Source organism: Vipera berus (genome assembly GCF_964194415.1).
Source record: "Vipera berus genome assembly, chromosome: 10".
Classification (NCBI taxonomy): domain Eukaryota; kingdom Metazoa; phylum Chordata; class Lepidosauria; order Squamata; family Viperidae; genus Vipera; species Vipera berus.
Window position 1 is genome coordinate 19,928,882 of NC_138213.1, and position 11,187 is coordinate 19,940,068.

At 45.1% G+C, this 11,187-nt stretch overlaps 1 protein-coding gene across 1 annotated transcript in view; it reads right to left on the minus strand.

Moving 5' to 3' along the window:
* The window catches only part of PEPD (peptidase D), a 178,911-nt gene extending 168,280 nt beyond the window's left edge, over nucleotides 1-10,631 (minus strand). Inside the window, exons 1-2 of the mRNA XM_081335811.1 lie at nucleotides 10,528-10,631; nucleotides 1,427-1,610 (exon numbers count right to left, since the gene is read on the minus strand). Coding sequence (XP_081191937.1) covers nucleotides 1,427-1,610; nucleotides 10,528-10,544 — 201 coding nt within the window. The 5' untranslated portion in view covers nucleotides 10,545-10,631. The remainder of the gene's footprint in view (nucleotides 1-1,426; nucleotides 1,611-10,527) is intronic.
* Between the last annotated feature and the right edge of the window lie 556 nt (nucleotides 10,632-11,187).

Below are 11,187 nucleotides of genomic sequence, written 5' to 3' on the forward strand. Positions count from 1 at the left end.
AATGCTATTACTAAAGGCACCTTAAAAAGAGTTCACACAGAAAGTGGCTCTAAAAATAAAGGTAGAATCAAAACCCTTTTCCTCAGGACTCAAATCACAAGCAAGTAAAGGTCCAGCTTTGAAGGTCTGCAGTCCCATGGCTATGTAGCCCCCTCCAAAAGAAATTTCCCGTATCTCCAATCGGGAACCTAAGGATGAAAGATTCATATCGGGGCCTTCCACTTCGACTGCACCGCAGGTCCCATAATTCCTAACCAGGACGTGGCAAGTTGTCAATTTAGTTTTTAATCTATTAAGCATAACGATTGTCACACTGCAACTTTAGTTGTCTACCATAAAAAGCTTTCTCTACAAATGTCACATCTGATGTTGCTGGCTAACCCATCTTTGCCAATTGCAAAATGGTTATGTGATCATCTGGTCTCTGCTGCTTCCAGATTCCTGCAAACTGCCGCCTTGCAGCAAGATGGGTGGCAAATAAATTTAATTAATTAAAAAATGAAAATAAACTGTGTCTATCCACGGTCCGCAGCAGGAAAAGTTATATTCAGACATTTTTTTTCAATCATTTGCAAACCAGAGACAGACACTGCCAAGCAAAATTGCTTGATCCTACTGAGAATACTCCAGAAATGGTAGTGCACTGTGTAACCATTTTATACTTAAGCCAACACATAAGCTCAGATATCACAAGGCTGATGGACCCGTGGAAATAAACCAGAAGGGTTTGTTATCTTACTTGATGCTAGATTTTTACAGTTCATTCTACTTAGGCTGCATGCATTTTTATTTTTTTGTTTTAAATTTAGTCTCTGACACACACACCCTGCAAAAATATTTATGACCACTGCTGTGTCCCAACGTCATGCGATCCCCTTGTGACCTTCTGACCAGCAGAGTAAATCCAGATTCACTTAACAACCATGTTGCTAATTTAACAAATGCAATGATTCACTTAACAACTGTGGCAAGAAAAGTCATAAAATGGGGCAAATTCACTTAACAAATGTTTCCCTCAGCAGCTTAAGTTTTGGGGTCAATTGTGGTCGTTAACTCGAGGACTACATGTATAAGACTTGGTTTAAGCTGCTGTGTACAGAAGGCAAAGCAACTCGCACAAAGCAATGATTCGGCTAGTACACCTGGACTGATTTAATGAGCCAGCAGTGCTACAATACTAAATTATTAATGGCAAGAAAAATTGGTTTGATGCATTTTATGCACATCCTTCAAGACATGCGCTTTTAGGACGCAGGCTCAAAATAACTGCTTTACAGCATAAACAAGCACTGGAAAGTCACTAGCAACCGAGAGAGAGAGAGAGAGAGAGAAAATCTACCCAGAATTTCAACAAATGCTGTTAGGAAATCCAGAGAGAAGAGCTGCAAGAACAGAAACAAAAGAGTAGCTTGCCACAAAAGCTCACCTGGCGAAAAACGATGCCTGTATCGGTACAGTAGCGGTTGGCCTGCTCTCCGCCCTGCAAGACGACAATGGCCTCCTTGGGAACAGCCTCGTTGGCTCTCAGCCGATCACACAGGCGGGTTCTGTTCAAGGCAAAAAGGGCTGCCAAGACTCTCAAGGTGTCATTCCCCAGCCAAAATGTTGCCCTGCAAAAAGGAACCCAAGTTAACGTCTGGGTGCTTGACAACATTCATGGACTGAACAGCGGGAGGGGACAACTCGCCCTGGCCAACTTGCTGCAGCCAACTCGCACCGTGGCCAACTCACCGTGGGGTAGCTTGCCTTGCGACAAGGCAATTATTTAACAATTTAATTATTTAAAATAAAGCAACATTTTAATTTTTGTCATTCACATTTCAGTTTGTCCCTCTTTTTGCATCCTTTCTCTAATGATTCTATTCCACCATTTCTTTGATATTAGTGTAACTGTTGTTCCGCGACGAGTTGGCCGTGGCGAGTGGTCATAGAGCCACTAAACGGGGGCAGAGAAAGGCCACCTTCAATCAGGAACTAACAGGACTCACTAAGGAGGATTCAAGTCTCGCTGCTTAAGCAGCGGGGTAACAACCCTGCAGATCTCCTGGTGTAGAAGTCAAGCAGGACCCCAAAGAAAAATGACTCACCAAAGAGTTTGCAGTTTTCTGAGCACGTTCAACCACAAAAAATCAATTCTCCCAAATCCTGAACATGCCCCAAACAAGGTTAAACCCAGTACTATCAAAGGTCTTTCAGAAATCCAGAAAGATCAAGAAAGATACATTTTCCCAGGCTAACCCTAACCCTGACAAATGTCCAGTTTTAAACTTCCGTTTTAAAAATTGAATCTGAAATCATATCACATGTCCTCAGTGGCTTCAGGACAACTCGCTGCCACCGGCTCATCCCAGCTGCCTCACCACGGTCACCTTACCCCGGCTAAATCAACACGGGACAATTTCAAGCTATGAGGGAAACCCAGAAAATGGGTTAATTCATCAACCAGGTTAGAATGTGGTGTGTATGCAGCCCTATCCTTTCAAGCAGCAGCTTCTGTTCTTTCCTGGCCTTTCAGTCTGGCTGAAAGTTGGGGGAGAAAAAAATTAGGGAGCACTTTTTCTGCCTCTCCGCCTTCTGCCTATATGCCCGTGGTGGCGAACCTATGGCACGGGTGCCACAGGTGGCACATAGAGCCCTCTCTCTGGGCACGCGTGCCATCGTCCCAGTCCTAGGCCTTCAGCTGGGTTTTATAAAACCTTTTCAGTTTAGGCCTCTGCCACCGTGTACAAAAAAAAGGTTCAATCAATCAATCAATCAATTTCAACTTTTCGTGGGATAGTTCTCGCAAAGTTGGAATTGATTGATAGAACTTTTTAGTCCCACCTAGTCTGCCTTTACCACTGCAGCCACGTCCACCCAATGGGCCATGCCCACCCAATGGGCATGGCCCACCCGGCACCCGATGATACATAAGTGGATTTTGGGTTGCAGTTTGGGCACTCGGTCTCTAAAAGGTTTGCCATCACTGCTATATGCCAAGCAACACCACTGCAGCGATGGGCAGTGTAGGGAGGGGGCACAGCATTCAAGGGATATTAGTGTGTGTGTGTGTGTGTGTGTGTGTGTGTGTGTCTGTGTGTGTCGGGGGGAGGGGGGTAAGCCAGATCAAGGAGGGAAAGAGGGAGGGAGGGAGAGAGAGAGGAGTAGGAGGAGGAGGAAGTTCCCCTCACCTCCAGCATTCTCCAGTAGTGAGTTGTTCCGCAACAAGTTGGTTGGGGCGAGGCAACAGTGGTGAGCCATCCATCCTTAATGACTGTTGGTAGTTACAACAGACCCCCTTAAAGGTACTCACAAGCCAGTTCTGAAGTTATGACAGGTGGCCCCCTACACACACACACACACACACCCTAAGGTCATATGATGATATTTTGGACATTTGGCAACCATTCTGCATACAGCTGTTTGCAGTGTCCGATGATCATGTGTCCATGATTTGTGACACCATATAGTGAACAAGGGTTCACTTTATGGCCACGCTGTTCACTTTACAACTGTGATGCTTGCAAACATGGTCTAAAATCAGGTCTGATTTAGAAGAATCATGACTTACAACCATAATGGTCAGGCTCCCTTACAGAGCCATGATAGCGCAGTGGTTTAGAAGGCAGTATTGCGGGCTAATTCTGCCGACTGCCAGGAGTTTGATCCTGACGGTTCAAGGTTGAGTCAGCCTTCCATCCTTCCAAGGTCGGTAAACCGAGGACCCAGACTGTTGGGGGCAAAATGCTGACTCTGTAAACCACTTAGAGGGTCCTAGTGAACAATGACTTAAATATGAGCCAGCAGTGTGCCTTGATAAGACCACACCTGGAACACTGCATCTAGTTTTGGTCACCACAATATAAAGAAGATGTTGAGACTCTGGAAAGAGGCTAAAATATGTGAACAGAGATTGCAAGAATTGAATATGTCTCTTCTAGTTAAAAGAAGGACATGGAGTGACATGATAGCAGTGTTCCAATATTTGAGGGGTTGCCACAAAGAAGAGGGCGGTCAACCTATTCTCCAAAGCAGCAGAAGGCAAGACAAGATGCAACGGATCGATACTTATCAAGGAGAGAAGCAGTCTAGAACTAAGGAGAAATTTCCTGACAGTGAGAACAATTAACCAGTGGACTGGACTGGACAACTATTTGTCTGAAACGGTATATGATCTACTGCTTGAGCAAGGGGTTGGACTAGAAGACCTCCAAGGTACCTTCCAAGTCTGTTATTCTGAATTGTGGCTTTTCATTTAATTCAAAAAGGAGACCAACTGATCTATTTTCATCAAACCGTTCAGACGAAAAGTGACAGGTGATTAATAAAAATTAGCAGAGTCCATCAAAGTAGGCTGGTCAAGAGGGGTCCCCAATTACAAGGATCTGTCTCCTCTTCCATTCAATGTTTTTACTGTCTGTTCACGACCCGCCAAGGCAGATCCCACAAAACAGGCACAGGCATTTCTAAATTTGGTGGAATAGTATTACCAAGAAATAAAAGGGGAACTGGCTAATTAGTATGTGTTTATTTACCAAATGTGTATCCCACCAAATGTTCCTGGCAGCTTACAATCACACACTAAAACACCCTAAAATAACAAAATACTGATGCTCAAGAGATCAAGTGTTTCTTTGTATCACATGCCCCACACTGAAGTCAGAGGGAAGACAGAGAAGGAAAACAGCAGGATTTCCAAACCTTAGCCTGCTTCCCAGATGTCAGTATTAATCAGCTTCAGAGTTAAATACACTACCCCACATCTATGTGTTCATCTACCGCAGGGGTGTCAAACTGCCGGCCCGTGGGTCGCATGCGTCACGCGGAAGTCGCGCCCACCCCAGCTTCAGCAAGGGGGGAAAAGTCGTGATACATCGTGACACAGCGAAGAAGCAGCGAGTTTAACACCGCTGATCTACTGTATAACTGGCTGGTTTCCTGAAGCACATTTTATCAACTAAAACACACTATGTCAAAACTACCTTCTGGAGGAAACAACAGTTGCATTCTTAAGTTTTCTGTTGAGGACGCTTAAAAGAAAATAAGAATCAAACCCCATTAATCTGAGCATGAATACTCCCTGATGTATTAATTATTATACAGTTTTCTCGGAATACAATCCTGCAGATAACCTTTGCTTTACAGCAGCAATAAGGAAACTTCAGCTTCTGAAGTCCAAAATTCACATTTTAAGTTCTGTATCAGACAACACATTAAAAAGAAACTGTTAATCCTGCTGAGTTTGCAAAGCGTGCCAAGGCAAAAAGGCTGGGTTTTAAACAAATCTGGCCAGTGCTACCTACAATGTTGCATGAATTATACAACTAAATTCAATGAACTAGGATGAATCATGGCTTACTGTTTTGTATACCTGAAGATTCACAAAGTGTAATAAATAGGGTCTGTTGGGCTTCAACTTAGCATGCAGTGTTACCTTATTCATAATGGTTTGGTAAACCATCATTTATAGTTTAGCATTCTATGAAAATTCATGCCATGACTTATTTTAACCATAGTTAAAATAAGTCATGACTTCACAGGGCGCCAGACCCCAACCTACATAGGGGAATGAACATCTCAGTTTAGGTCTAGTAAATATCTCTGAAGGATGCCTTGCCTGGGCATGAGGTGGAACACCCCAGAGAAGAGCTAAGAGTTGGACAGCTGACAAGACAGGTCATATCTGGGTTCTCGCACCCAACGTGCTCTCTCTCTCTCTCTCTCTCTCTCTCTCTCTCTCTCTCTCTCTCTCTCTCTGTGTGTGTGTGTGTGTGTGTGTGTGTGTGTGTGTGTTGGGGTGTGTTGGGGTGGGGTGGGGTGGGGGGGTAATTGAATTGCTCTCAAGGCACAACACTTCTCCACAGGATGGTATCTTGGGAAAAGCATACTCATTCTGGTTATAAATCAGTTACAGCTTCAACCATTGGGTCAATCCAGCCAATTATGACTTACGCAGTAAATCATGGGTAATCCAACCACAGATTTGCATAATGTGTGAAGACGGTCTTTGGACAACTAACTCACAGCAAGAATCAAAAATGGAAGAAGCTGGAGCACTTCCTGAGCGGAGACAAGCACATGACTTACTCCCCAACTTCTTCCCCAAACGTGGTGGATCTAGATCCACAAAATACTCATCCAGCTTCTTCAGAATTAGAGCCTCTAAGGAGAAGCAATTCACTTCCCAGAAGCCACTTGTATTCCCAAAGATGGAAAAGGTTTTGTCATGGCTAATGTTTAGGCCTCACCAGAGCTTCTGGGCTGAGAGGAACTAGGACCTAAGTCTCCCCACTCTTAATCCAGCATTTTCTCCACTCGACCACACTGCCTGTTGGGTGACAAGTAATCATGAGAGCTTCCGTGGTGGAGGAGAGTCTAGAACCCAGCCAGCCCAATCCTAATTGGGGGTCCCAACACCATCATCCCTGTCCTTACACTGGCTCTTACAAATTCTGTCTTTTGAAAACCCGGGTTTACAGCCATGTACAAGCCTAAACAATTGCAACTCAACCAAACATGGTTAGGCAAACGTAACATAGGCAAAGAGATGAATCTTTTCTTAGGTCGGACTCTGACCAACAGAGATTGCTTCAATAAAAATACATACGATTATACCAATTTACTCCAAAGCAGTGTCATAGAATATTTTCTGTGCTCCCTCAAACTCAATCCTACACGTGAATATAATATGTATTTCTGCCACTATGTATAACAGACCACCTGGAACACTTTAAGGAGTGTCGAGGTCAGTGCTACTAACCTTTATCAACAATGTTTATAAGGACCCTGGGCTCTTCATGTAAAGCTGAGGAATTCAGTTGAAATAGAGGGAACATCTTTTATATACTGTAGGACAACTTTTATTTTTAAGTGCCCACTTGGCATCCAAAAACCAAGATTTGTTTCCTAAATCTTGAAAAGAAAAGTACAGACGTACAACCATAAATGAGCCCAAACTTTCTGCTGCTAAACAGGACAGTTATTAAATGATTTTTGCCCCATTTTACAACCTTTCTTGCCTCAGTTGTAAATGAATCACTGCAGTTGTTAGGTAGTAACACGGTGGTTAAGTGAGTCCGGCTTCCCCATTGGCTTTGCTTGTCAGAAGAACGCAAAACGTGATCACATGACCCCGGGACCACAGCAACCTTCATATATAAAAGTCAGTTGCCACGCATCTGAAGTTTGATCACGTGACCGCAAGGATGCTGCAATGGTCATAAGTGTGAAAAACGGTTATAAGTCACTTTTCCAGTGCCACTGTAACTTCAAATGGTCACTAAGTGAACGATTGCAAGTCAAGGACTACCTGTACTAAAGAGATAAAGCTATAAAGAAGCAGCTCCTGGTTGAGGAACAATATTTCACAAGCTCTACAACTGGCTTGAACTGGATCCTTCTTTCCTGTAAACTCTACTACTTGAACTTGGTGGGATTAGGCGTAAATTCAGGGCTGCCTGGTCACCTGCCTTCTCCAAATCTCCCTCTTTCCCCAAGACCTTCTGCCTAGAACTGCAGAGGCCTATCCAAAGCAAGTTGCAGAGATGGGGCTCTTCCCCCTGGGAGTGAAACCTGGAAGGCCACCGCCACACCCAAAAACCCCCAGTTTCCTGGAAGAGAGTGTTACAGGACTCATGTTCTCAAGTGGAGAAATAGAGGCCCAAAGAGATCTCTGTTCCTGGACACATCAAGTCCAACAGGTTTCCATGGGCACCAAGACAACCCCCCCTTTCCAGCTCCCATAGCAGGGCTCTTCAAACTTGGCCCTTTTATGACTTGTGGACTTCAACTCCCAGAATTCCTCAGCCAGGCACACTGGCCGAGGAATTCTGGGAGCTGAAGTCCACAAGTCACAAAAGGGCCAAGTTTGAAGACCCCTGTACAGGCTGGGTAGAACAAACTGGGCAAAGATCGGAATTGTGCTGGCTGAGCTGCTGCTTCAGCAGGATCGTGCCAGGGTCCTGATCAGAGGAGAAGTCAAAAGTTCTCAGTACCAGTAAGAGAATCAAAGAGACAAGCCCTTTGCAGGTAGCCAAGTGTAATTGTGCACATGTACATCAGCTGTCAGGTTGCACAAAGAAATAGCACAGAGGTTAACGGGTGTGCTACCCTGAAGGATAAGCCTAAATGACAGAGATTTATCCCTTACTTGCAATCAACAGTGCACAGAGCATGCACATACACAAGTGGTAACACAACAATTTCTCATCCCACAGACCTCTGGCTCAGCTTTCTTTCCTTTTCAAGGGGCCAAGGGTGTCCTGTTACCTATTCATTAATGCAGGGGTTCCCAACTGGGGCTGCAAGATGATATTCCAGGGGGTGCGAAAACTTGGGTTTTCAAAATTATACTGTATATGCATAATGCATTGCCGTTATTTTGAACTTTTGTAAGGGGTGCAAGAATATATCAGAAGCATTTTAGGGGTGCAGGGTATAGAAAAGGTTGGGAACTCCTGCATTAATGGCTACTTTTGCTCTGATTTTCAAAAAAGGGAACCTCAGGGACTGCTCCAGAAAAGCTCAGTTTTAAAGGGCCTTTAAAATTTTCACATGCAGCTGTGGCTTCCCCATTGTAGAATCACCCTTAGCTCAAACCGCATTCAACAATATTGACATGAATTCTGACAGCAAGGAAGCACCCCAGCCTTTGTAGTCATTACATGTCCACCCTTCTCCTTGCATAATTATCTCTCTAGAAAAAAAGGGCTGAACCAACCCTGAAGCACTCCAATACAAAACTTGTTCACCAACATTTTATAAAAGACAAGCCCCAAATTTGCCATGGAAGCAAGGCTAGGATAGTTAGGGGGTCTCTAAAACCTTTAAGTGGATTTAAGGTAAGAAAATTAAAGCCTTAATTATACACAAGAGGCCCTTTCTGAATCCATAAAAGAGTTTTCCTAAAGCGTGTTCAGAGGAGATGGGGAGGGGTCACCCAAGTCCCTCACAGGGGTATGCAAAATCAAAATTATTTGCCAAATATTAATGACATTTGTACAAATTTAAAGCAATGCCACTTATTTTTTTGTTAAAAGTACAGGGTTTTTCAAGAAAAAATATGTTATTTACATTAATACCTAGTGTATTTAATACGGTATTTTTACACAACTCAATAAATATTCTGTGAATGTGTCCATTTTAGTTGGTAAATGTTGATAAATATACTTCAAACAAAGAAAAGTTCTTCAGGGGTTCAGCCCAAAGTTTTAAAAGTGCCAAGAAGTCCTGAGAGCAAAATGTTTAAGAAATACTACCTTAGAAAATAGTTTATATGGTATTTATTAAATTTATATGATGCCCATTTTGCTATCCAAAATTAACTCGACAGTTTACAATGCAATAAAAATATTAATATGAAAATCATGATAGCAATTAAAATTAACAATTAAATAACAATTACAGCGGAGAGTCGCACCACACGCTGAATCCTACACTCATCCCACCAGACAGACTGGGCTTGCCCTGGTAAGGACAGGCAGGTCTTGTTTGAAAGTTGTCACTAAGACACTAAGACACTAAGACACAAAGAAAGAGATTTCACTCTGGTACCAGGTAGTCCTTAGCTTACAACAGTTCATTTTGTTGCTGTTCAAAGTTACACCCGCACTGAAAAAAGTGACTTATGACCATTTTGCACAGTTATGACTGCTGCAGCCTTCCCCCCCCCCCCCCCGTCACATCAATTACATTCGGATGCCTGACAACTGACTCACATTTATGACGGTTGCCGTGTCCGGGGGGGTCATATGATCCCTTTTTATGACCTTCCACCAAGCAAAGTCATGTTTGCTTCACAACCGTGTTACTAATTTTTTTTTTAATCCCATTTATATTGCGCCCTTCTCCGAAGACTCAGGGCGGCTTACAAGCTTAGCAGTAGCCTTCATTCTATGTATATGCCTGCTTATTATTTATTTATTTATTATATTTGTATATAATTATTATTAGGGCTTTCCCCCCCCCCAAGCGGCATTATTACAAAGTCAGCTTAATTGCCCCCAACAATCTGGGTCCTCATTTTACCTACCTCGGAAGGATGGAAGGCTGAGTCAACCTTGAGCCTGGTGGGACTCGAACCTGCACTAATTGCAGGCAGCTGGTGTTACTTAAGGAGGCATTAGCCCACTGCTCCACCAAGGCTCTTTTTAATTTAACAGCTGCAGGGATTCGCTTAACAACTGGGGCAAGAAAGGTTGGGGCAAAACTCATTTATCCAACGTCTCACTTGGCAACGTAAAACTTGGGCTGAATTGTGGTCGTAGGTCGAGGACCACCTCCCCACCCACCGCAGAAAGGAAAAGCCCGCCGAGGGGGGCGGCCAAAGAGAGGCGCCGAGCGCCGAGCCCGGGTCGGGCGTCCCCGGGAGCGGAGCCGGCCCTCGCCCAGGGGGCCTCGGGGCTGCCGGGCACGGCGTGGCCAAACCTCGAGAGGGGCCGCCGCAGCCCAGCCACCCGGCGCCGCTCGGCTTTGCCCATCATCCCCAGCCCGCGACCCGGCGGCTCGGCAGCTCCGCTTCTCCCTGCCGGCAAGTCCGGCTGGCCTTACCGCAGGGACGCAGCCATGGTGCACCGAGGAGGAGGAGGAGGAGGAGGAGGAGGAGGAGGCCCGCGCTCAGCTGAGGCCGCGCCGCCCCGGCGCCGCGTAGAAAAGGGCCGGCCCCGCCCGGAGGCGCGGCCGGCCTGCCTGCGCGCGCAAAGGGGCTCCGCTGTCCCGGGAAGCGGGGCGGGGAAGGCGGGCCGCGGCTCCCTCTCGGCTCCCGGGACTCGCCCGCCAGATTACTGCGAGCAGAATCCGGGAAGTTGAAGTCCGGGCGTCTGAACCGTGGCTGAGGGGGCGAAAGACCCCCACCCATCTTTCAAGCCTTGGGGTCTCCCTGGGACGCTCGCCCAAGTCAGGCTCCGGGCAGGGGCAGCGTCCCTGCCAGCCTCCCCTAGCAAGAATTCATTCATTCATTCATTCATTCATTCATTCATTCATTCATTCATTCATTCAACTTGTTACAGCCGTTCTTCCCCCCCCCCCCCCATTCCAGTGGACTGCTTTCCACTTTAAAGAATTTTACAATATTATAGAATTTATTTTATTTATTTATTTTATTTTATTAAATTTATATACCGCCCTTTCCCGAAGAATTATAATATGAAGTATTTAAAATGGCAGCCCTACACTGAAGGGTTAGTACTGCTTGATACTGGACTGATAAGA